Source organism: Bos mutus, chromosome 1 (genome assembly GCF_027580195.1).
Source record: "Bos mutus isolate GX-2022 chromosome 1, NWIPB_WYAK_1.1, whole genome shotgun sequence".
Taxonomy (NCBI): Eukaryota; Metazoa; Chordata; class Mammalia; order Artiodactyla; family Bovidae; genus Bos; species Bos mutus.
This window is the reverse complement of record NC_091617.1, coordinates 44,152,904-44,176,605: the sequence shown is the minus strand read 5'-3', so window position 1 is coordinate 44,176,605 and position 23,702 is coordinate 44,152,904. Positions and strand designations below refer to the sequence as shown.

Genomic DNA, 23,702 nt, shown 5'->3' with positions numbered 1-23,702 from the left:
CGCTTGCAATTTCCTTCAACAACAGCAATGACCCCTTACTTGTTTAACGACTGAGCTTTTTTACATTCTGTTTCATTTAGGACTTAAGACATTCTCTGAAAACCACTGATTCGGTTTACTTTTCTGTGGGAGAATATCAAAACCCAGAGAGATTAAACTGCTCATCTGAGGACATGATATTTAGAGAGGAAAAAGTCTGATTTAAAATACACTGCTTTTTCTATAAAAGACTTATTGCTAACTGCATAAAAATATAAAGGGCTATTTATCTTTAAAAAAAAAACTGAAGTTATGCTTTACCTTTGTTTTTTAAATCTTTTTAAATTACAAAAATAATACACAGTTGCAAGACGGGAGGGGAGAAGGAAATAAAATAGAACCTAAAAATTATGCCTTATACTTTAGGTTTTTTTTTCTTTTCAATGTTCAGAAGCATACCTGACATTGTTCTATTCAGTTTTTTAACCCGAAAGCATACTACATCAGTACGTCAAAAATATTGACAATTGTGTTCACAGCATGAATGAACATGTAAGCTTTTCACCATTACCAAAAATGTCATAATAAACATTTCTGCACATGCAACTTTCCGCACATGTGCTTTAAGCTCTATTTTACCTTCACTCTGACCTGCTTGAGTCTGAGCTCCTGTATATGGTGGCTGCTGTGGCTGAACTCCTGATGGGTGAGCTGCGGAGGAGGAGGAAGCAATGCTGTCGGGAGTTCCTGACCGGTCTTCTGCAGGAGCACTGGGAGGCCCTGGGTGGTCATGAAAAGTCAGCTCAGTATCTAATACAAGATCTGTCCCCAACAAGCTCAATTAGTAAATTTGGTTAAGAGACTAAAAGTAAAGTACTACAGAATAAGCATAACCCAAAGGCAGCCTTCTAAACTGATGTGTGTATATATACTTTTTTCCTTTGCTCCAATCTCACAAGAATCCAAAGCTACGACTAGAAATCCTTCCCTATAGACTGTAGTGCTACATTCCTGAGTCTTAAACTCACCTCTGCACTACAAAATATCCACCCCTTTATACAATCCTATTCATTCCCCCAAGTGATCATTAACTGCCATTCCTTCCACAGTACCAGTTTTACCTATCTAAAACATTCCTTAAATAGTCCTCCACACTTCTAGTGAGCTTTCTTCACTCAAAAATACTTTTCTCCACTTGTGAACTTCTATAGAGTATACTTCTATTAAGACTTTACCAACTTCCACTCTGCACTTTTAAACAGAAAAGTCTTCCCTCTTAGACTAGGAGTTCTTTTGGCCAGGCACCTTTCTGATTCTGTCTCACAAAGTCTACCTCTTAAAATATACATGGAACCACTCAAAATTCTTTTAAAATAATGAACAAAGAAGTAAATGGAGAGAATCTGCTGTAGTTCTAATACTATATAATGAGCAAAACAGACATTCTGAAGACAAAAATTTGTTTCTTTAAGTTATTTTTGTTTGTGCAATACAGAATAGTATGATTAGAAACACTGGTTTTGGAGCCAGACTGCCTCGGTTCAAATCCCAATGCTGCCACTTAGTAGCTCTGTAAATCCAGGCTTGCTACTTGATCTCTTTCTGTGCTTCAGTTTCCTCATCTGTAACAAAAGCAATACTAATTCCTACTTCATAAGATTACATAAGGATTATGAGTTAATAAGAGCTTATAGCAAGTGCTTATAAAAGTAATTTTATGGGGAGGGGCAAGAGGCATAGGGGAATTAAGAGGTCTAAACTATTATATATACAGTAAGTAAGCTATAAGAATATATTATATCACAGAAAATATAGCCAATATTTTATAATAACCATAAATAAAACATAACCTTTAAAAATTGGAAATCACTATGTTGAACATCTGAAACTTCACATAATATCACAGCATCAGCTATACCTCAACAAAAATATATATTAAAAATAAACATTAAAATATTGTTAAAATATATTAAATATATCAATATGGCTAATATAAAATGTATTTTAAATGAAAATTTAAAAGTGATTATATAACAAGAACTTATAAAAGTGATTACCACTTAAAAAGCCCTACATAAGTACTTGTTATTAGTAGCAGACTAATTTCCCTGAGGCCAAACCTCTATCCTTTCAACTGGTCTAACCCAAAACTTACTAGCACTGTATCAGGCATACAGTTGGAAGCTGACAGTTCAGGTATTCATGAGAACCTAAAACTAGGATAACGGTACTGGTAGTGCAAGAGAAACTGATGAGTGCCAGAGTAAAATGTATGATCACTCCTGTGCACCACCATTTCACTGATATTTATCAACATTAGACAAATACATACACACACATCCCCAAGAAGGGTAACACAGATAACACAAAGACACTATGTTATTATTCTAAAAAAATATTACTTCAATTCTTTTCTCCCCTGCATGTAAGCTATTAATGTTGCTTATCCTATCGTTAATATTTTATCCCTCCTTCCCATGTCTACATTCACTACTGCTACTGAGTTTTTCACATCATAACCCAAGTAACTACAAAGAACCCTGGCATTTTCTATGTGTAGTTTTTCCTACTTCAATTCAATATACAAAGCTACCAGAAAAATGGCCTTCAAATACAATATGAATCATAGTAATCATATTATTCTGGTCTATACTATATTCTTAATTAAACTTTTAAGCCTAACTTCATATATAACTATTTACTCCCTCCACCTGGCTTATCCTGAAGTCTTAAATATTAAGAAGCTGTAATATTAACTTGTGTTTCAGTTAATCTACAAAAAGTTTCTGTTTTTCAGATAGACCACTTATCTGATGTCTTCTTTTGCCAACAACATACATGATATACAAGTAGCTGTCTTTTCCAGAATGTTACACACACAATTCTCTTTGATAAATAACCCCATAAAAGTCTCAAAGAAAAAGAAAATTAATAGAAAATCCTATTTTTTTCAGTTACTGATAATGACAAAGTAAACTGATCAGGTGAAACCTCCCCAAAAATAACAATTTAAAACCCTGGTCAAAGAAGACGAAAACAACTACTTGAAATTATTGGAAGTCAGCCAAATGTTGGCGAACACCAGGAAAGAGTTCACCCTCAATGGAATTACAATGGGTAAGAACAGCAAACTGTGATCTCTGCAGTTTCAACTGCAGAAAACCAGTGTTAACTTCATGGTTGGCTACATAGCTAGAAATTTGAGGAAAATCCATTCAGGAAGGAACGAGAAGAAATGAGATCTAAAATCTGAATATAAGCTCCAAAGCCCAAGCTGACCACAGAATTAGGTGGAGAGAGGGTGACACCAAGAGGGTACAGAATAAAAAGCAGCATCTAGAGCTGAAAGGACTGAGCAGAGCTGAGTCAGAGCTGAAGCAGTCAGCGGCTTCACTCTGGGTGAAAACGGGAGTAGTGTGAGTAAATATTAGAGCAACAGTAACAAAAAATCCTCGCAAGAATCTAAAACAAAAATACCTTAATAAATTGAAGAGAAATACAATCTTAACCACCTAAGGGCTTCCTTGGTGTCTCAGATGATAAAAATCTGCCTGCAATGCAGAAGACCCAGGTTTGATCCCTGGGTCAGGAAGATCCCCTAGAGAAGAGAATGGCTACCCAGTTCACTATTCTTGCCTGGGGAATTCCACGGATAGAGGAGCCTGGTGGGTTTGCAGAGTCAGATACAACTGAGTGATTAATACTAAAACAATATTAATGAATGAAAAGGTAAGGAATCTTAACAGAAAAAAAATTAAAACTATAAAAACAACCAAATGGAAATTCTAGAGCTGAAAGCACAATAAATGAAAGGGAAAATTCACTAGAAAGGTTTAACAGCAGATTGGCAATGAAAGGAAAAACACTAGTGAACTTAAAGAGAGATCAACAGGAATCATTCAATCAGAACAACACAGAGAAAAAAGAGTGAAGAAAAAGGAACCTCAGAAACCCATGGGATAACATCAAGCTCTCCAATGGATGTGTAATAGGAATCCCAAGAGAAAAAGCAGAAAAAATGTTGAAGAAATGATGCCCAAAATATACAAAGAAAGCACAATAAAGACACTGTTTTAAGGTTAAAAACATTCAAATAAAAGCACTTTCTACACTAAACTGTCCAGAACTCTACATTTAAATTTCCCTAATTTAAGATCAGAAGAGAGATTAAACCATCAAACATAATTTAAGTCCAGCAAGAAATCTGAAATAAGATTATAAAATGATTCATATTTTTTAAAAAATAAACCCTCTGAATTCTACTTTTGATAAAAGTTACTTGAACCAATCACAGGTTTATTCTTTAAAGAGGAGCGTTCTACTGACTGAGAGGGCATGAGAAAGCTTTGCAGGAGCTGGAAACCATCTGCATCTTGATCTTGCTGGTGTTTTACATAGTGTATACATACGTAAAGACTTCCTAAAATGAACCCGTAAGATTTGAGCACTTCACCATTTGCAAGTTATCTTCTATTAAAGAAGGAAGGGGAAGAAAGGAAGGAGAGGGAGAATAAAGGATGCAAGGAAGGCACTAACTTACCTGAAACCTGATCATCTGTTAAGCCAAACGCTGACATGACATTTTTATTGATTTCATCTTGGTTTTTTAAAGGATCAAAAGCTGACATACTTGCTGCCATAACCTGAGTAGACTGTTTACCAGAAGAATCAGCAGCAGCAGGCTTTTCTTCCCTACCATCCACAGTATCTATAAAAGAAATAACCAAAAACTTGTTTCTATTTTATCTATATTCAATAAGGCCTAAAAAATACATGATAGCAAAATACATATGTGCATAAAGTCTGGAATGGTGAGGGTATCTCTGAGTACAAGATTATAATCTTCCTTTCTTCTTTGTTGCTATTTATACTTTTTGTAAAATGGGGGGCAAGGTCAAAAAGAAATGAAAGATAAGTAATAGCTTTTATAAAAAATTGTATCTATGTACGTTCTTAAGAATTATCAGATGAGAAAAAAAAATACAAGCATCTTTACACAGAGAAACATTTTACCGTTCTTTTTGGAGTGCTATGACATATATCCTAGTATCAGACACATACTATGCACTAATGCTTTATTTTCTAAAAGGATAAAAACCTTTTTAAATAAAGTTATGATTATCAACTTTTATGCTTTACTTCTACTTATCTATTGGTTCTTTATCTGTCGGTACATGGAAACCTCAAGCCAACACATATTTTAATTTACAACGTCTTCCTTTAAAATACTTATTAGAGATAAAAGATATGTGTCTGAAATGTGCTCAGAATAACATAGGAGGAGTGGAAATGTGTGAGTATAGATGGCATGATACTGTGAGTTGACAACTGGTGAAGTTGTGAGGGTTCATGGGGTTCATTATACCATTATGCCTACTTTCATATATATTAAAATTTTTCCATAATAAAATATTTTGCAAAGTAGAATTTTAAACATTATAAGCAGGAAAAATTTTAAACCACACACTTTTCTTCTAAGGATACTAAGGTTCTGAACACGCATTTATACTACCACCTTGTGAAAGAAAACAGATTCAAGAATAACATACATTTTATAAACAGAAACGTGTAATATTAAAAAAATATTACAAATACTTAAGGCCAACACATAAAAAAATATTACAAATACTTAAGGCCAACACATAAAAAAATATTACAAATACTTAAGGCCAACACATAAAACAATATTACAAATAAAACAAACTAAACAAGTAAAAGAAAACTGCTAACCATTTACTGAAGTAACTGATGTTATCAATTCCTTTCTATTACCAACCAAGTAAATGAGCATTAGATCATCTCTGTGATCATGACCAAAATTGATCTTATGAAAAAATATTATGAACCAAGTGCACTATAAGCACACATGGGCTTGCAGCTCTTTTATTCTTATCATTCCTCTAGTTACATTAGTATCTCCTAAATCTCGGTAGGAAAACTTTTGTAAGTACTCCTTTAAAATGTCTGCCAGTCATCCATCGTCCTCACCAACTTCCCTCCTTCAATTCCAAGACCATATCCCAAGAGCATATGACACCAATTTTAGGATTATTTCCCTTCACACTGCTATCTTTCACTACCTATGCATCCTTCCACTTATGGCAAACTAAATTCATCAGGAAACACAATATATACCCACTAGCCTACTACCTGCTCCAGTAGCTACTGCACAGATACTGCAACAGGTCAATCCAGTACTGAAGGTGACCTACACATCATCTGTCTCACAGAGGAAAGCAACTGTCCAACAAGTCCACTACAGAAGCAGAGTGCTGAAGGACATAGGTAGCTGCATGTTTTGGGCGAGGGCAAGCCACAGGATTCTAAAGAGCTCTGACAGCTGACCGGTACTTTTTTCTGGTAAACTAGACTTTTCTGATGTTTCTGAAAGTTTCTGATGCAGCTTATTTTATGTTTTTGGTTCCCCCCGACCCCCTTGAGAAGATTACTAAATCAGAATATGTTCTAACAGCTTAAAAGCTTAGGAAACTTCATAAAATGAAGCGGGATCAAGAGTTAAGCAATCTAAGTATAGGAGAGGAAACAAAAAATAAACTATAACTGTCTATAAAAATAAAACACAGAATGTCATATTCAGTTCATTAGGCAACTCAAGACACAATAACTAGAAGGATGGCCACATAAAGAAACAATATATGAAATAATTTCCTACATGCAGAGGAGAAACCAATTTTTAACATCTCTTTCCATTAACACAGGTGAGAGGTGAACAATAAAACATATGAACACATGGAATTAAACTCATAAAGAAAAGCAGTATGTGGCAAGAAGTAATGAACAGAAAGGCTGTTCTACCAAAAACAAAAAGCTTATACATCTATAGGTAATTTCTACACAGTACTGGCTCTACTTATTGAATTTTGATCTAAGACTTCTCTGGTGGCTCAGATGATAGAGCATGTGCCTGCATTGCCAGAGACCCGGGTTCAATCCTCAGGTCGGGAAGATCCCCTGGAGAAGGAAATGGCAACCCACTCCAGTACTCTTGCCTGGAGAATCCCATGGACGGAGGAGCCTGGTAGGCTACCACGGGGTCACAAAGAGTGGGACACGACTGAGTGGGACACGACTAAGTGACGTGACTTTCTTTCTTTCTTTCATAATACTCTACAGATGCTTCAAGCCCCTAAAATTATATGCAAGTGTTGTTATATCGACATCTATGATTTCTTCTAGGAAAACGGTCAAAGTTTTCATTTTTATGTGGAGAGACAGGTCAGGAAAAGGCAATATGCTTTAACCTGAATACAAAGGCTTTATCATAAAGAGGCTGTAAAGATCTCATTGTATCTCAGCAAATCTTTTTAATATGTTCTAAAATCTAGAGGTAGAACTAGAAATTACTAATTAATCACCAAATATTTATCAGGTCATCTACCATTAACACAATTTCATATGGCTGGAGAAAGCAGGAAATGATTGGGAAAGGCATCTTTATTTAAACTATAACTATAAATTAAACTCCAAAATTTAGAGTATTTCAGAATCTAAAGGTTGCAAGAGATTATATAATGCTACTTTTCCACAAAATCATCTTCTATTAAGCCCTTTATAGCCAGTAATCCAGAATCTTAAAACCTATGAAACTTACATGCAAACACAAAAGTGGTTTTTTAAAAGTGTGTATTTTTAAAGTGTAACATCTAAGAATATTAAAAGTTGAGAAGGCAAGTTTTAAAAATCTACTTTCAAGCCATATTTAAATTTCAGTCTACATTTAATATTTGGTCCCCAAACTACTTTCAGTTCCAAATTTGTCATAACAGAACATAAATAGTATGCCATATTTATCATAACACAAATAGTATGTCTGTAAAATGGGAAAAAAAGTATTTTTTTGCATATTATGAACACTGTGCTTAAGATAAACATTACAACATTTGAATGTACTAATCTACAATTACCTTTACTTGAAACTACTTCATATATCACATAAAACTCAAGAAATGATTTCCATTTCTGAGGTTCATTAACTTTAACACTAAAAAGGGTTCAAGAGTCAAAGGGATTTGAAAACTGACCTATGTCATAACCCAGGAGTCTAAGACTACCTGTAAAACAATCACGCAGACAGCACTTTAACAATGGGATTCCCGGCCCTGCTCCCCAGGAAGTCTGTGATGAGATCCAGGAACTGGTATAATAAAATCTCCCTATAATCAAGGTTCCCCAGGTAGCTCAAACAGTAAAGAATCTGCTTGTAACGTGGGTGACCTGGGTTCGATCCCTGGGTCAGGAAGATCCCCTGGAGAAGAGTGTGGCAACCCACTCCAGTATTCTTGCCTGGAGAACTCCATGGACATAGGAGACTGGTGGGCTCCAGTGCATGGGGTCGCAAAGAGTGAGACACAACTGAGTGACTACCACAACAACAATCTTGATGAACAGCCAGGTTTGGGAAAACAGATATTGAATATTAGCACAGATATAGAAGTAAGAAAGGGTGACAATGGAGGTGCCATTTTACTCCTGCTGAAGAATTTTTTTTTTAATCTGCAAAAAGTCATAAGTAGGATAAATGAGAATAAAATGACTTCATGGTCTACCGTTTTCAGGAATGCTGGAGGACGGGCCTGGTTCTCCAGGTGGTTCCAAACTATCCAGTAAGCGATTCACTTTATTTCGAAGTTCTATCAGTTCTCGACGAAGGTATTTCACCTGACTTGATTCAAGGGGTCTTGGTTGGCCATTAACTGGAATAAAAACATTCATTTTCTTAAACTTAGGAAATATTCCTGAATAAATATATCAGTAGAATTATATGTAACAAGGAAAAATCAAAATTAACTTCTTTAAAAAGTTAATTTTGTTTGAACTCAAACAAGATACCTATTGATATCATTCAAATAACTTTTTCAGGAAAGGATTTTCATTGCTAATTTATTTTTGGAAGAAGTAAATATTCATCAGTCTTTGCTGATGAACTACGGCTTATGACCTGTAAGTTCCCCCCAAAAAATATTCATTAAAAGAATTCAACTACAGTGAAATAAAGTAAAATTACAGAAAGCTTTAATGTATTTTAATAGAAATTATGTACCTTCAAAAGCTTTTACTTCACCCAATTCTTTTATAGCCTTGAAATAATACAATAAACACCTTATTAAAAATATAACATGACTGTAGGTCTGTTATCCTTCTTGCCTACTTCTGACCCGTGCCCCCAAAAATTAGCTACCTAAAATAAATGCCCTAAATAAAAAGTAACCTCTTTTAAAAATATGCAGAATTTACAAATTCACATCACCACTGTCCTTCAAAATAGTTACTTTAAAAGAAGCACACAAGCCAGAAAAAGTCAGATTATTCAATAATCATTGGGCCTTTTTTTTAAAGGGTAATGTTAACCTCATTTACCTACTTTATCCAAATGACTTTCAGCTAACTAAAAAAAAAAACAAAGGATCCTTCTTCCAGCAAGAAAGACTGTCATCACTGAGATTATTAATTTAAAAAAAAAGTGACATAAGGGTCTGACTGCAAACCTCAAAGTAAGAGTTCAAAAATTAAACTTTTTATGCATTTTATATACTTACAATTTGTGTGTGTGTGTATCTTACATATTTACAAATTCCTAAAGCATCAAACTAGAAAAGGCCATCTACTTCAAAATAAAGGTTCAAGGAGATTTTTTGTAGAATATGTTTCAAACATCAATATAAGCTTTAAAAGCTAATCCATCAGTATTTTACATACTACCTATATATTTATGAGAAAGTTCAATATAATTTCCTACCTGTATCAATTATTGGCTTTTACTGGGTATTACTGTTTTTCCTTTAATAGCTGAAAAGAAGCAAAGCAGCTCCTGAAAGCTAAGAACTGGCCCTGTACTGTAAGACAGGCTTTTGTGTTGCTCTAAAAGCTGGCATGGTATTCCCATGTAGCTTGTTGAACATAAACAATTTCAGAACATACCAATAGTACATCAACTGCATCTCAATAAATCTTTTTTTTTAAAGCAAATAAAGAACACCACCAACTATTATTAAAGATCACTCTGGGACTGATATAGCTCAAGACAAAAAAGAAAGCCAATCCATAATCATGTGAGAACTTAGACACAAGAACATTGACCAGAATGTCACAAAAATGACCAAACATCCCTGGCTAATTATGAGTGACACTATTTTACCAATTGCAAGCTTTAGCCTCCATTTACTCCCCATATTTTCTGGATAAGATTTAGTAAGATAAATCATAGGACTACTACCTAATAGGTAAATCATAAATCATGGGATTACTACCTAATCATAGGACAACCCGTACTTCCTGACAACAGCCAATCTAGAGCAAAGCCCCATTACTTCAACCTTATGCAAAACCATCTAACACAAACTCAAGCCCTACAAAAAATTCTTTCTAACACATTTTTACTGACATGCTATTGTTCTCCAAGGTGCTCATTCTCCTTCACAGCAATGTATTAGTATTTGAGGTTAAACTCCCTTTCACTCCTAATATTGCTTACTTCTGCCTTTTAAACTTAATAGATAGAGGTTTGCTAGTTGTATATCTTCAAAATTGCTGATCCCTTCAATCCCCCCAACTTCTAGTTCATTTCTGCTTTTTATTATTTTCTTTTTTCTAAGTTATCTGGACTTACACTATCCTTTTTGTATTTAGCTTTAGCACACTCTAAAAACTTTGTCATGTAAAACTCTTCACTAATTTGAAATTTAACTCCTAATTTGATTTCTTCTATGGTATGTTACTTAAAAGCGTATTTTTATCTTCAAAAATATGGGAGTTTGGGTTATCTTTTTTGCCCAATAGTTTCTAATAAAACCAGAGGAAATGATCTCTAACATATTCCTTCTCTGATACTGAGACTCACTGGAAAACCTAGCAGATGGTCAACTTTTATAAATGTCCAAATGCACTAAAACAAAACTGAATCCTGTCCTGATTGCTAAATGCACACGATCAAGCCTGTATCTATTTTGCTTAAACTTTGAGGCTGCTTGATCTATCAGTTTTGGAAAGAAGAGTATTAACAGTTCTCTTATGATTACAAATTTTTCCTTTTTCAGGTGTGCAGCAAAATGATTCAGTTATACACATATATGTGTATATATATGTGTGTGTTTATATTCTTTTCAGATTCTTTTCCATTATAGGTTATTACAAGATATTGAATATAATTCCCTATACAATAGATTCTTGCTATTTATTTACCTTAAGTTTTTTTTAATGTTTTTTCCATAATGCCTAGTTCTTCTTCTTTTATGTCTAATAACAATACATAATTTATTAACACTTCTACTAAGTTCTTAGAAATCTAATCCCACTATTAGTTGTACCCATTGTTTCTTGTTTACATGGATGTTTTATGTGTCCTACAGTTTTAAACTCTAAATTCATCAATAGGATTTTATCTTTGAGAAGCCTATGTTGTTTGGATTGAGAACATATACCCTCCAGAGAAGATTTCTGCCTTTGTTTCTTGCACTTTTCATGGTGGTATCCGGTTTTGGGAGTTCCCAAAGGACCATGGTTATAAATCCTTAATAGCTAATCCCTAATAGCTCAGGATATATCAGAGTTTCTTTATCAGTTTCTTGACTTTTCCTCTACCAATGAAGAGATATTTTTCTTCTACAATCTGCTTTTTGAGAGTATAGTCATTGAGGGTCTAGGACACAAGACCTATACCATGAAGACACCAAGTGACAAGTCCTTAGATTATGCAGACTAAAACCTTCAGCATTACCACCAAAAGCATCCCAAGCCTCAGCTTTTGGTACTTAAGGCCCTGGTTTTTAATTTCAATTATATTTTGGTCCCTGACATCTTCCTCACGTTCCTGAGCAAGCTCAGGTGTGTAATTCAAAAAATATATGCAGTATTGTTTATCCAGTACATTCTCAGTGTTTGAGATGAAGATTTTCGGTTTACCTAATGCCTGATAGCTGGCCAATAGTGGTTAGGTTTTTAGACTCAATATTGTAAAGGGATGTGTTTTATTTTTTTTTAATTTAGTAGTTTTTGTTATTAGCATTTTAAAGTGATTCATATTCACCCTTCTTAGATGGAGATGAAATAAATACAAATTAAATCAACTGGCCATTGATCCTATTTCATGGAAATGGGTGAGTCAGTGCTACATAATTTTTAAAAATGCTAACCAAAACATCCAGGAAAAAAGTCCACATTTTTTTTCATATAATCATGCTACTACTTTAACTTTGCAATCATTCCTATCTTTTCCCTTTAGTGTTCTGCCTTGCACATCTGTCATGATCTGTAAGAAAATAAAATCTATAAGATTAAATTTAGTCTTATATTTGTTTTTTAAACAGAACTATCTCAGATCTTGAAATACTACTTAAAAAAACAATGTCTAAAAAAAGTATCAGTTCAGTCACTTAGTTGTGTCCGACTCTTTGCGACCCTATGGACTGCACCACACCAAGTCTCCCTGTCCATCGCCAACTCCTGGAGCTTGCTCAAACTCATGTATCAGTCCTATACATTAAACCCTGAGAATAAGTAAAAACATACTACATTGGAAAACAATTATATATTCTTAAAGAACTAAACTAAATTGCAGTTTTAACCCTGAAATTATTTTCAATCCTGGAAACACTTATACAAGTGGCATACATTATTATTTAAGGTAACAGCAGATGAGTTATTTAAAATATGTCTACTTTCTATTTATCTTCAAAGGATATAGTTAAGCCTTAAAATTTAAAAATTATGATATAGAAGAAAAAATTATCACTTAATTTTGAATCTTTAAAAGGAATAAACTAAAAAGTATTTCTGGAGAAGGCAGTGGCACCCCACTCCAGTTCTCTTGCCTGGAAAATCCCATGGATGGAGGAGCCTGGTAGGCTGCAGTCCACAGGGTCGCTAAGAGTCGGGCACGACTGAGCGACTTCACTTTCACTTTTCACTTTCATGCATTGGAGAAGGAAATGGCAACCCACTCCAGTGTTCTTGCCTGGAGAATCCCAGGGACAGGGGAGCCTGGTGGGCTGCCGTCTATGGGGCTGCACAGAGTCGGACACGACTGAACTGACACAGCAGAAAAAGTATTTCATAAAAATACAAAGAAGAGTAAATATATTAGAAAGTTTAGCACTTACCAAATAATGTCAGTTTCAGTATCCTACTACACTGAATTGCAAAGGAAAGGTCAGAACTATCAAAAATTGTTATAAGATCTCCATCTGAAACAAATAAAAATTTCAGATTTGCATCAGTAGTAAGCTAGGATATATATCAATTAAAATGCAAAATGTGGATCACAGAGCATAGAGAATCTTCCATAAAACCTTTAAGCATAAAGGATCTAGGGAAGATGTATTTATCCAAAAGAATACTAAATTAATTTTATTTCTTTCATGGCAAGATATTTATCTTATTCTCATAAGACGAGCCAACACATATCTAAGATTAATGTAATCTTTTACTAATCACCTGGAGGAAATTACAGTTTAGATTGAAATCTTTTCTATTCTAAAATATTTAAATATATTTACCAGAAATCAAGGTAATAATAATTGTCAAGATTCAAATTTTAATTCTAAGCACAGTAAAACACCACTGACACAAACGGAGGGGAAGCCATATATAACAGTAACTAAAAAGGTTGCAAAATTTTTTTTTTCTGCAAAATTGTTCTAATAAATGGGTAGACAGTTGAGTCAGGTCCCCAATCATCTCAACACTAACATGAAAACCATCAATTCTCCTCAGGAAAAATATTCCTGTACACAAGATTCTGAAATCCCCTAGATCCCAAGGATAAAGAATACTATAATCAGCATATCAACTGCCTGTTCAAAAGCTTTCAAAGGGCTAGGGAAAAAAATGGCTAGAGAAAAAACAGAAGAGAAGCCATTCCAAGGTATCCTCACAGACACAGCTGGGGGAGCAGGGCTGTCATGGGGAGGCTGAGAGGCTGCTCCAGCCATGCTCTGTACACCAATTTTAACACTGATTAGGCCGGTTATTTTGGATAAAGATGGCAATAAAAGCCATAACTGAGAGTTTTATCTTCTCTTTACAGCAGACCAATGTTTTGGGTTTTTTTTTTTCACAACACACACATCTAATGCTCAACTTTAGGGATTCTACTCATAAACATATTTTTAAGTACATGTGTAAAAGAAGGAAATTTTCTATAACTGATTTTTTCTTTTCTGATTTCCCCAACAGAAATAAAGAGTATCTATGACATCAGGAATTCTTTACCTAAGTCAGCTCTCTAAACTAGTACCCAATACAGTCTATGGAACACAAATCTGTATAATTTAAAAAAGCACTCAAAAACACAATGAAAAACAAATTCAATGTGATAACCAGATGTAGAAGACAGTTTCAACAACGAGGATACCCTAAGCTAGGGAGTTACAAACTGCAATCAATGGATAAATTCTGGCTTAAAGAATTCAAACTAAGGATAGTTTTTTATATTTTTAAAAGGTCTACAAAAAAGATTAGCAAGGCCTTATAGGACCCACAATTCTAAAATATTATGTGATCCTTTAAAGAAGGAGTTGGCTGACCCTTCCATAAACAAAAATGAGTTAAAAGAAAGGCAGTAAAATAGTAAAGTTCATTTAAGATATGCCAACTCTGAGGTAAGAGCAAATCATCTCAGGTTTTGTTGTACAGTCACTAAGTCGTGTCCAACTCTTTATAACTCCATGGACTGCAGCACACCCGGCCTCCTGGTCCCCCACTATCTCCCGGAGTTTGCCCAAGTCCACTGCCAGCTCTGAGGTAAAAGCAAATCATCTCAGGTAAAACCATTAAAAACTTGAGTTGTAAAGTCAAACAAAAAAAAGAACAAACTCATCACATTTACACACACATTTGGAAGTCAAACGGGATAATCAATATATTGTAAATAGATGACGTTACTAGATCAGTTCAGTTGCTCAGTTGTGTCCGACTCTTTGCGACCCTAGAAAGGCAGCACGCCAGGCCTCCCTGTCCATCACCAACTCCCAGAGTCCGTTACTAGGGAAGAGAATAAGAAAACGCTCTCCTTTTTTGTTTCTTAACAAGGATGACCCTCAAAAATTTGTTTTGGGTAACATTAGATGAAGGGGTTTCCCCTGTGACTCAGCTGGTAAAGAATATGCCTGCCAATGCAAGACGGAGAAGGCAATGGCACCCCACTCCAGTACTCTTGCCTGGAAAATCCCATGGATGGAGGAGCCTGGTAGGCTGCAGTCCACAGGGTCGCTAAGAGTCGGGCACGACTGAGCGACTTCACTTTCACTTTTCACTTTCATGCATTGGAGAAGGAAATGGCACCCACTCCAGTGTTCTTGCCTGGAGAATCCCAGGGACAGAGGAGCCTGGTGGGCTGCTGTCTATGGGGTCGCACAGAGTCAGACACAACTGAAGCGACTTAACAGCAGTAGCAGCAGCAGCCAACGCAGGAGACACAAGAGATGTGAGTTCAATCCCTGGTTCAGGAAGATCCCCTGGAGGAGAGCATAACTATCCACTCCAGTATTCTTACCTAGAGAATTCCATAAACAGAGGAGCCTGGCAGGCTACAGTCCATGGGGTTGCAAAGAGTCGGACACAACTGAGCGCCTAACACTTCCACTTTTCAATATTATATGAAATATTGAAAAAATGAAAGGCATATTATACCTCTAGTGAAATAATTGGCTTAGTTGACCATCAGTGATTTATACTCTCCTTCCACAGGCTAAGTTGTTGTAAAGTGGCTAACCAAGCAGGGACAAGTTCCCAACCCACTAACATCTCAGCACAGTCATGTGACTGGGGTCTGGTCAATGTGATGTGAGCTGAAATATAAACCACCTCAAGGCCTAGAGAATACAATCTCCCATGTGATCCTCTATACTCCATCTTCATGCATCTGCTTGCTGAATGCATGTGAGCTTGTAAGCCATGTACTGAAGACATCAGAGCTTATGTCAACCTGGGCCCCTGAATAATTTCTTGAACGTTAAACCACTGAGATTTTAAGATTTTTATACTAACAGCTGACATTACTTTAAACCAACACGCAGAGAGAAACACAGAAGCTATTAGGAATAAGAAAACTGAGATAGCACAGTGTCAGAGAAGTAAGAGTATTTATAAAACGATGCTGAGGATAGCAGTGCCAAGTGTTGAGATCAAGATGAAACAGACTGGAAATAAATTCAGCAGTAGTAAAGATACTCGTAACCACCTAAAGCCCAATTTCATTAGAGATGTTAACAAAGATGACAGATCAAAAGAAAAAGAAATAGAGTCTACTGAGGCAGGTGTGAAACCCTGCAGTCGGAACAGCAGAGAACAAACTGTAAATGCAGGAATAATGATTCTGATTATATTTTCATTATCAAGGCCAATTTTTTAAAGAGATTTTGCCTTGATTATACCAATAATAAACAAATGCTTTATGTTTCAAAAAAGAGAAACGACAGTCTACTAATATAATTCCACTATGTCGTTGATGATATATTTGTCAGGTAAAACCCATCTCCATAAAAAGTTTTGTAGTCAAATTAGCCTGGGAACACTGCATAAACTGAGAAAGTACTTCAGCATATTACGTGCTCTGAAAATTCCTGCAAAAAATCAGCTTTTCCATACTTTTCCATACTTTCACGAATACTTTCTCATTCAAAATGTACTACCATCCCTTTCACTTTAGGAAATATGAGTGTAAGTTTGGTTTTAAAGCAAAAAGGAAGCCAGAATTGTACAGGCATAAAAGAAAAACAAATGGCTTGTAAAAATGTGTGACAGTATCCTATCACTTAAAACCCCTTTCTAATAATAAATCACTTGGCAAATTTTTAACTTATAACTAACTACATGAGCATTCCCTTAAGTAAAGGAAAGTGGTACTCAATTACCATAGGAGGAAACAGAATTTTTATTTGGAGTTCAATGAAAAATGGGCAAAAGAACACATATAATATTTAAACTTCTAAAAACTTGAGAAATACTCTTACCTTCATCTTTATATTTTATTGTAACTTCATCATTACTCAGAAGTTTTCCTCTGAAGACTCGCTGCATCATTAACACTAACTCATCATAAGTAATATCTTCATTATGAATGGGAATTCGTCGAATATCCTCCCCAAGTTGAGCTTTTATGATTAGTTTCCCACTCAGATCCAACTGCCCATTCATGGTGGACTCCAGGATGTTGTATATATATAACTCTAGAGAAAGACTGACAAAATGATCTTGATGATTAAATAGCTATAAAACATACTTAAAAAGCTAAAAAGCAAAGCTACTATTCAGTTCAGTTCAGTCGCTCAGTCGTATCCAACTCTTTACGACCCCATGAATCACAGCATGCCAGGCCTCCCTGTCCATCACCATCTCCCAGAGTTCACTCAGACCCACGTCCATCAAGTCAATGATGCCATCCATCCAGCCATCTCATCTTCTGTCATCCCCTTCTCCTCCTGCCCCCAATCCCTCCCAGCATCAGAGTCTTTTCCAATGAGTCAACTCTTCGCATGAGGTGGCCAAAGTATTGGAGTTTCAGCTTTAGCATCATTCCTTCCAAAGGGCTGATCTCCTTCAGAATGGACTGGTTGGATCTCCTCGCAGTCCAAGGGACTCTCAAGAGTCTTCTCCAACACCACAGTTCAAAAGCATCAATTCTTTGACGCTCAGCTTTCTTCACAGTCCAACTCTCACATCCTTACATGACCACAGGAAAAACCATAGCCTTGACTAGACGGACCTTTGTTGGCAAAGTAATGTCTCTGCTTTTCAATATGCTATCTAGGTTGGTCATAACCTTCCTTTCAAGGAGTAAGCATCTTTTAATTTCATGGCTGCAGTCACTATCTGCAGTGATTTTGAAGCCCCCCAAAATAAAGTCTGACATTGTTTCTACTGTTTCCCCATCTATTAGAATCTAAGAAATTCTCAGTTTCAAAGGAAATTCACTGTTCCAATGTTACCATATTTATGGTAAAATAGTCTGGAACTGGTTTTATTATGTGCATAAAAAAATAACTTTTATTATTTTGTCTGTTATTATTTTACCCATATATTTAACTGCTCATCTGATTTAGATTTCTTACTTAACATGTCTAGAACAAAATCCTGATCTTCCCCTCAAAGTGTGCTTCTCTTGTAGTTTTCTCCATCTCTATTAATGACAATTCTCCTAAGATATTCAAAATAAACAAAAAAAAAAAACTTAGTTCCTCTCTTTCCCGCACACTTTACATATACCAAATTGCCAATGAATATAGCTGCCACAACTTTCAGAATATCTCTAGAGGTCTACTCTTCAACTCTATCAACTTAATCCAAGCCACCATCATCTCTTGCCTGGATTACTGCAAAAGACTCCTAACTGGTCTGTCTGCCTTTTACCTTTGTTTGCTTAACAAGTGAGTGAGTGAGTGAGTGAGTGAAGTTGCTCAGTCGTGTCCAACTCTTTGCGACCCCGTGGACTCCTCCATCCATGGGATTCTCCAGGCAAGAATACTGGAGTGGGTTGCCATCTCCCTCTCCAGGGGATCTTCCCGACCCAGGGATCGAACCCAGGTCTCCCGCATTGCAGGTAGATGCTTTACTGTCTGAACTGAAGGGTTTAGAGGCTGTCAAATGGCACGACCTATAAAGGCAATTTTGATGGTTTTACATAGAAATGACCTCTAATGAAAGAGAACACAAATGGGAACTATTTGAGATACATTTCTATGTAAAATGCTTAACAAAAGTACCCTCAACACATCAGAGTTATCCTGTTAAATAAAATCTGGGAGGTATTGGGGGCAGGAGGAAAAGGGGACGACAGAGGATGAGATGGCTGGATGGCATCACCGACTCGATGGATGTGAGTTTGAGTGAACTCCAGGAAATGGTAATGGACAGGGAGGCCTGGCGTGCTGCGATTCATGGGGTCGCAAAGAGTCAGACATGACTGAGTGACTGAACTGAACTGAGTATAACTACTTTAAAATCTTCCAATAGAGTCTCATCTCACTCTTGATAAAAGCCAGAACTACAAGGTCAAGGTCTGATTTAACTTCATTTCCCACCTCTCTCCCTGGCCACTCTGCTACACTCAGATTTTACCATCTCCTTCTCAAGACTTGGCACTTGCTGCTTCCTTAACCTTGACCCCTTTTCACACCCCTCACATGATTCAGATCTCTGATCAAATGCTAACTTCTCAGAGGTTTTTCCTGGCTATCTAATTTAAAATGGCTTTACTGTCACTTTCTTATTCAGCTTCATTTTCTGCAAAGCACTAATCACTACCAAACATTTAAAAAGTATTAATTTTTATTCTTTTCCACTAGAAAACAGGGAAATAAATGGTTTTGTTCACTGTTATTTCTGGAGCCTAGAAGAGTGCCTAGCACAGTTAATTATTCTACAGTCATTAAAAGAAGGACAATCATTAAATACTAGCTTCCAAACCCTACTAGCATGTGTATATTAAATGCTAACCCTGAAGAGCAAAGTATGTGAGAACACTAAAATAGTTTCAAATTTTTCTCGCTAAAATAAGACAGACCACATGAGCATTTTCTCCAATTTTCTTATTTTCAGAACTTGAGGATAAAGAACAAATCAGTGACATCCTCCTGAGCTTTCTAAAAAACTGTCCACTATTGTTTCTCCATCCTCCGTAACGCTCCCATCCCCAATCCTGAGTATGTGTGATTAGACAGCACCCTTAAAAATAAGACAGTGTCAGAGAACTAAATACTAACTTGCTATTGAATTCTGCCTTCTTGGGTTTTATCTTAATCTTAGGTATTCAGCGTGCTTCTCCTATAATGACTTTGCAATTCTAAATTCAAAATAATGTCTGCAGTCTCTAGTAATTTATACCATTATCGTATAACAACAGAAAATACACTTTCGCTTAATTAATATGTTAATATCTCTTCTTCTCAAGGCCTATCTCTTCTTTCCGAGACCAAGATGTTCATGAACACATTATTTGTAACCACAGAGCATTTCCTACTGGTCACATTCTGGTTTCAAAACTATGCTTTTCTACTAGGAGCATTCTACTTTCTTCTCTTAAATGTGTTATTTTATTAACATATTTACTTTTCCTAGTTCTCTACATCTGCTCCTTTGTGTGTGTGAAAGCACTCTACCTGGCCCCCAACACACCAACACTTCAAATATTTGAAGGAAGTTTTCATGAATCCTAATTCATTTAATCAGTAGTATACATAAATGCCCTAGTATCCTCATACAAATGCCACATGTCCTTCCAATTAAGTACTTATTATTGTTTCTAGACTCCCTTGACATCCTCTGAACAAATTAATTCTATGAATGAATCTTTAATGCCCATCTTAAAATGGTGCATTAAATACAGAATCTAACACTCTAAGGTCAGTTAAGAACAGAGTGTACTATGTTCTACCATCCAGATGCTACGCATGTCTTAACATAGAAAGAGAATACAGTCAGTGTTTTATCTGCCAATTCTGAGGATGGACATTTCCTAAAGACTTGGATTAACTGAAACCTCCATACAACCCCCCTTCACCTGTGAGCCAAACCAGCCCTCTTCATTTGGCAAACACTTAAATACCTACTGCGTGCCAAGTTCTGAAATATAATTACTTCAGTAAGATGGTTAAGATTTCTCTTTGTTTGTCTTGCAGCCTGAGAGTAATAAAGAACTTCAAATCAATCTATGTAATCTTCTCTTCCCTACAGGATGTGTAAACTGTCAATAATGCAGTTGAAGGACCAGGGCTTAGCTCCAGCAGGATAGTACTACCTATTCTCAGTAGCTTCTAGAATAGTGCCTGACATACAGTAAGTAAAGATTTTTAATACTTTTTGTTCCCTAAACAAAACATGAATGACAAGTGATAAAGTTCTGATAGATTAAAAAAAGGCAGTACTATCAGGTCAGTTCCTAAGTCAAGCCTTCACACTAGCTAGAGATGACTCCCTACAACTGACATAACCCTAAATAGAGACATTTCCAACAATGAATATAACTGATATAATCCTTTTGATCATAAAGGAATTGTTGCCCAGTTCCAATGACTCTGAAAATATGAGCCCCTTTTTAAATACTTGACACCTGCCATGTTTGCCTGCGAATTCACTTACTGGCTAGTGCTTCTCTTGGACTGTAAACTACCTGTGGCCAGGAACCAGGTCTTCTTTCCTAAGGCTGTCTCCATTTTGTGCAGTCATCGCCATAAGTTATGGTATAAAACAGGTTATCACAAAAACAAAAGCACCTCGAAATTCTCTCTTCCAGAGAAAATCCTATCACCCTATTTTTTATGTAACTGTAGAATCCAGGTCCTCTTTTTCTCTAGCCTCAATCACAAAGTAGAGACTCCTATGAACTACTAGTTCCCAGGGCTGCTGGTGACATCCTCACAGCTTTTTCAGCTCCCCATTTCTCCTTTCATCGTGTCTTTGCCCTACTCCCTCTGAAGGCCAGAAATGACTCGGCCACTAACTTATGAAATCTTCCAACAGGAACACTGTTCTCAGAACTGGACAGTAAAGTGACATGCCCAAGGAAACATGTAAAAAGCCTGCCTCTTTGAACCAGGATCCAGGTTCAGTGACCAAACCTCCAGCTCCACCAGCCCTGTGGTGAGGGCCCTGTTCAGTGAATTTGCTTAGGCAACTCCAGAGGGTAGAAATTTCCTTTAAGAAACCCTAAACAAAACCAACCTTCGAGTACTCCAAAGAATGCAAGGGGCCTCAAATTCTGCCTGACCCAGAGACAGCGTTGATGGTAAAGATTTCTCCCACTAGCTGCGTGACCTCAGGAAATACTTCTTAAAGTCTCACCTTCGTCAACTGCAAAATGGGAATATCTAAATTTGGAAGAATCCTTGTAACGATTAAATGAGACTGTGAATTTAAACTACTTAGCACATTGCCTAGCAAAGTAAACTCTTGAAAAGTTAGTTGTCATCACCACTACTAGACTGGGTTTGGCCTCCAGACGGCGCTTGATGAAGCACTAATACAGTCAAGGAACAAGGCTTCCCCAGGCGACCCCCAATCAACTAATTCCCATAGGCGCCATTCTCCCCACTTCTCACCCTTTCAAGCACCTCTGAGGGTTAGGCACTGGACCACCCCAGATCTCCAAAAGTCCCTCTCCGCTCCCTCCGGCTGTCCGACGCCTTGGAGCCAAGCGCGATCGACACAAATGTTCTTGCTGGCACAAACACCTCCTAAAGCTCCCCATAGGTCCGCTTCGTTGCCACGGTGGCCAGTGGCACCCCCACTCCGCCCCTCCCCCGCCGTGGCCTCTCCTCGAGGCGAGGCCCGGCCCGGCCTCAGTCCTCGGTCTCCAGAGCCTTCCCACGACCCCTCCGACCCCACCCGCCCCGCGCTCGCCGGTTCGAACGAGGCCCTCGCAGCGTTTCCACGTCTCCCGGCCAGCCTGGCCGGAGAAATCTGCCGCGACCCCGTCTCCAGCGGCCATACCGTCTTCCCGAGGCCGCCACTGCCGCCCCTCCGCGGGTCTCCGCTGATCCGACCCCGTGCGAGGCCGCCACCGTCGGGCTCTGGGGCGTTGGGGGAAGGCTGCGGTCACAGCCCACTCGGTTGCCCTCCGGGGCCGCCGCACCTCGCTGGCAGACTCGCACGGGCCCCGACCAATCGCACTGACCCACCAAGCCTAGCGAGAGCTCGGGCCCAGTACGTGGCAGGTGGGGAACGAAGAGGGGCGGGAATAAGAAGAAAATCTGTCCTTTCGCTCCGCCTCAGAGCTATCGGACCGACCCAGGACGCATGCGCGACGTCGATAGGGCGGGGACTAACGACGCCGGGGTCTGCAGGGGTCTGAGTCTCTGCTTTCTCACTGGATGACTGGATAAGTGTAGGAAGTGCACGCAGAACGGATGGACGCATGCGCGGGGCGTGACCAGGCACTTCCGGTTTTCCTAAGCAGTAGTATTTCCCGTTTCTCGCCCGTGGGCGGGACGTAATTTGGTCTTCTGGACTCGGAGAGCCAAGAGTAGGCGTTTGTCCAAGTTTGTGTTTTTTTGTTGTTTTGTAGCCATTGTAGTTCTCCTAGTCCTATCTAGAAAAAACTAACCTTTTCCCCGCCTTCCTTCTACAAACTCATTCATTCATTATTGGGCGCCTACGCTTTGTCAGGCACTGTGCGGGGAATGGGAATGAATCAGTTTCTGAACAAGGAGTTCCCAACAGCGTTTACGAGACAGGGCAGATTTTATGGATGTGTAAAAGGTGAAGGCTAGGAAATTAGAACTCATTAAGGATCCCAGAGCCATTTTGGAAATAAGATATTTGGGCGTGCATTACATACTCTTTTCATTTATCTAAAGCATTTGTTTTGAATATGCGTGTTTATATAACAAGTATGCTGGCTTTAGACTGAAGCCTGAAATTTGGGAGGAGGGGGGGAATAGGTGATGGAATCGGCATGGGGAGGGGAGTGCTATCTTAAAAGTTGCTGGAAACTTTTGCTTTCTAAGATGAAGACTCAGCAAAAATCAATTTGAACTCACTTGTTCCTCAGTTGTTCACCAGATAAGTAAAGTGAATTTAAGGTGAGAAGTTATGCACTTTTAGTAAAGAGTGACATTTTTGCAGTTCTAAGTCTGAAAAATTATGTTTGAGAGTGAAATATTTGATTTTAGAATTCTTTGCCTCTGAAATGTAATTTCCAACATTCTATGTATTATTCTTTGAGCAATTGCTTGGCAGCATTTGGGGAGCAAAAGACTGTAGTAAGAATGAGA

General features: G+C 37.5%; 1 protein-coding gene across 5 annotated transcripts in view; it reads right to left on the bottom strand.

The window, feature by feature from the left end:
- TFG (trafficking from ER to golgi regulator) overlaps window positions 1-22,707 on the bottom strand; it is a 32,330-nt gene extending 9,623 nt beyond the window's left edge. Inside the window, exons 1-6 of one of the 5 annotated variants that reach the window (XM_070368696.1) lie at window positions 22,420-22,705; window positions 16,947-17,173; window positions 13,095-13,178; window positions 8,547-8,693; window positions 4,520-4,687; window positions 619-759 (exon numbers count right to left, since the gene is read on the bottom strand). In XM_070368696.1, the coding sequence (XP_070224797.1) occupies window positions 619-759; window positions 4,520-4,687; window positions 8,547-8,693; window positions 13,095-13,178; window positions 16,947-17,130 (724 nt within the window). In that variant the 5' untranslated portion in view covers window positions 17,131-17,173; window positions 22,420-22,705. Of the gene's footprint in view, window positions 1-618; window positions 760-4,519; window positions 4,688-8,546; window positions 8,694-13,094; window positions 13,179-16,946; window positions 17,174-22,419 lie in introns of all 5 variants that reach the window. The other 4 variants (XM_070368700.1, XM_005890055.2, XM_070368698.1 and 1 more) reach the window with 4 other exon arrangements.
- Between the last annotated feature and the right edge of the window lie 995 nt (window positions 22,708-23,702).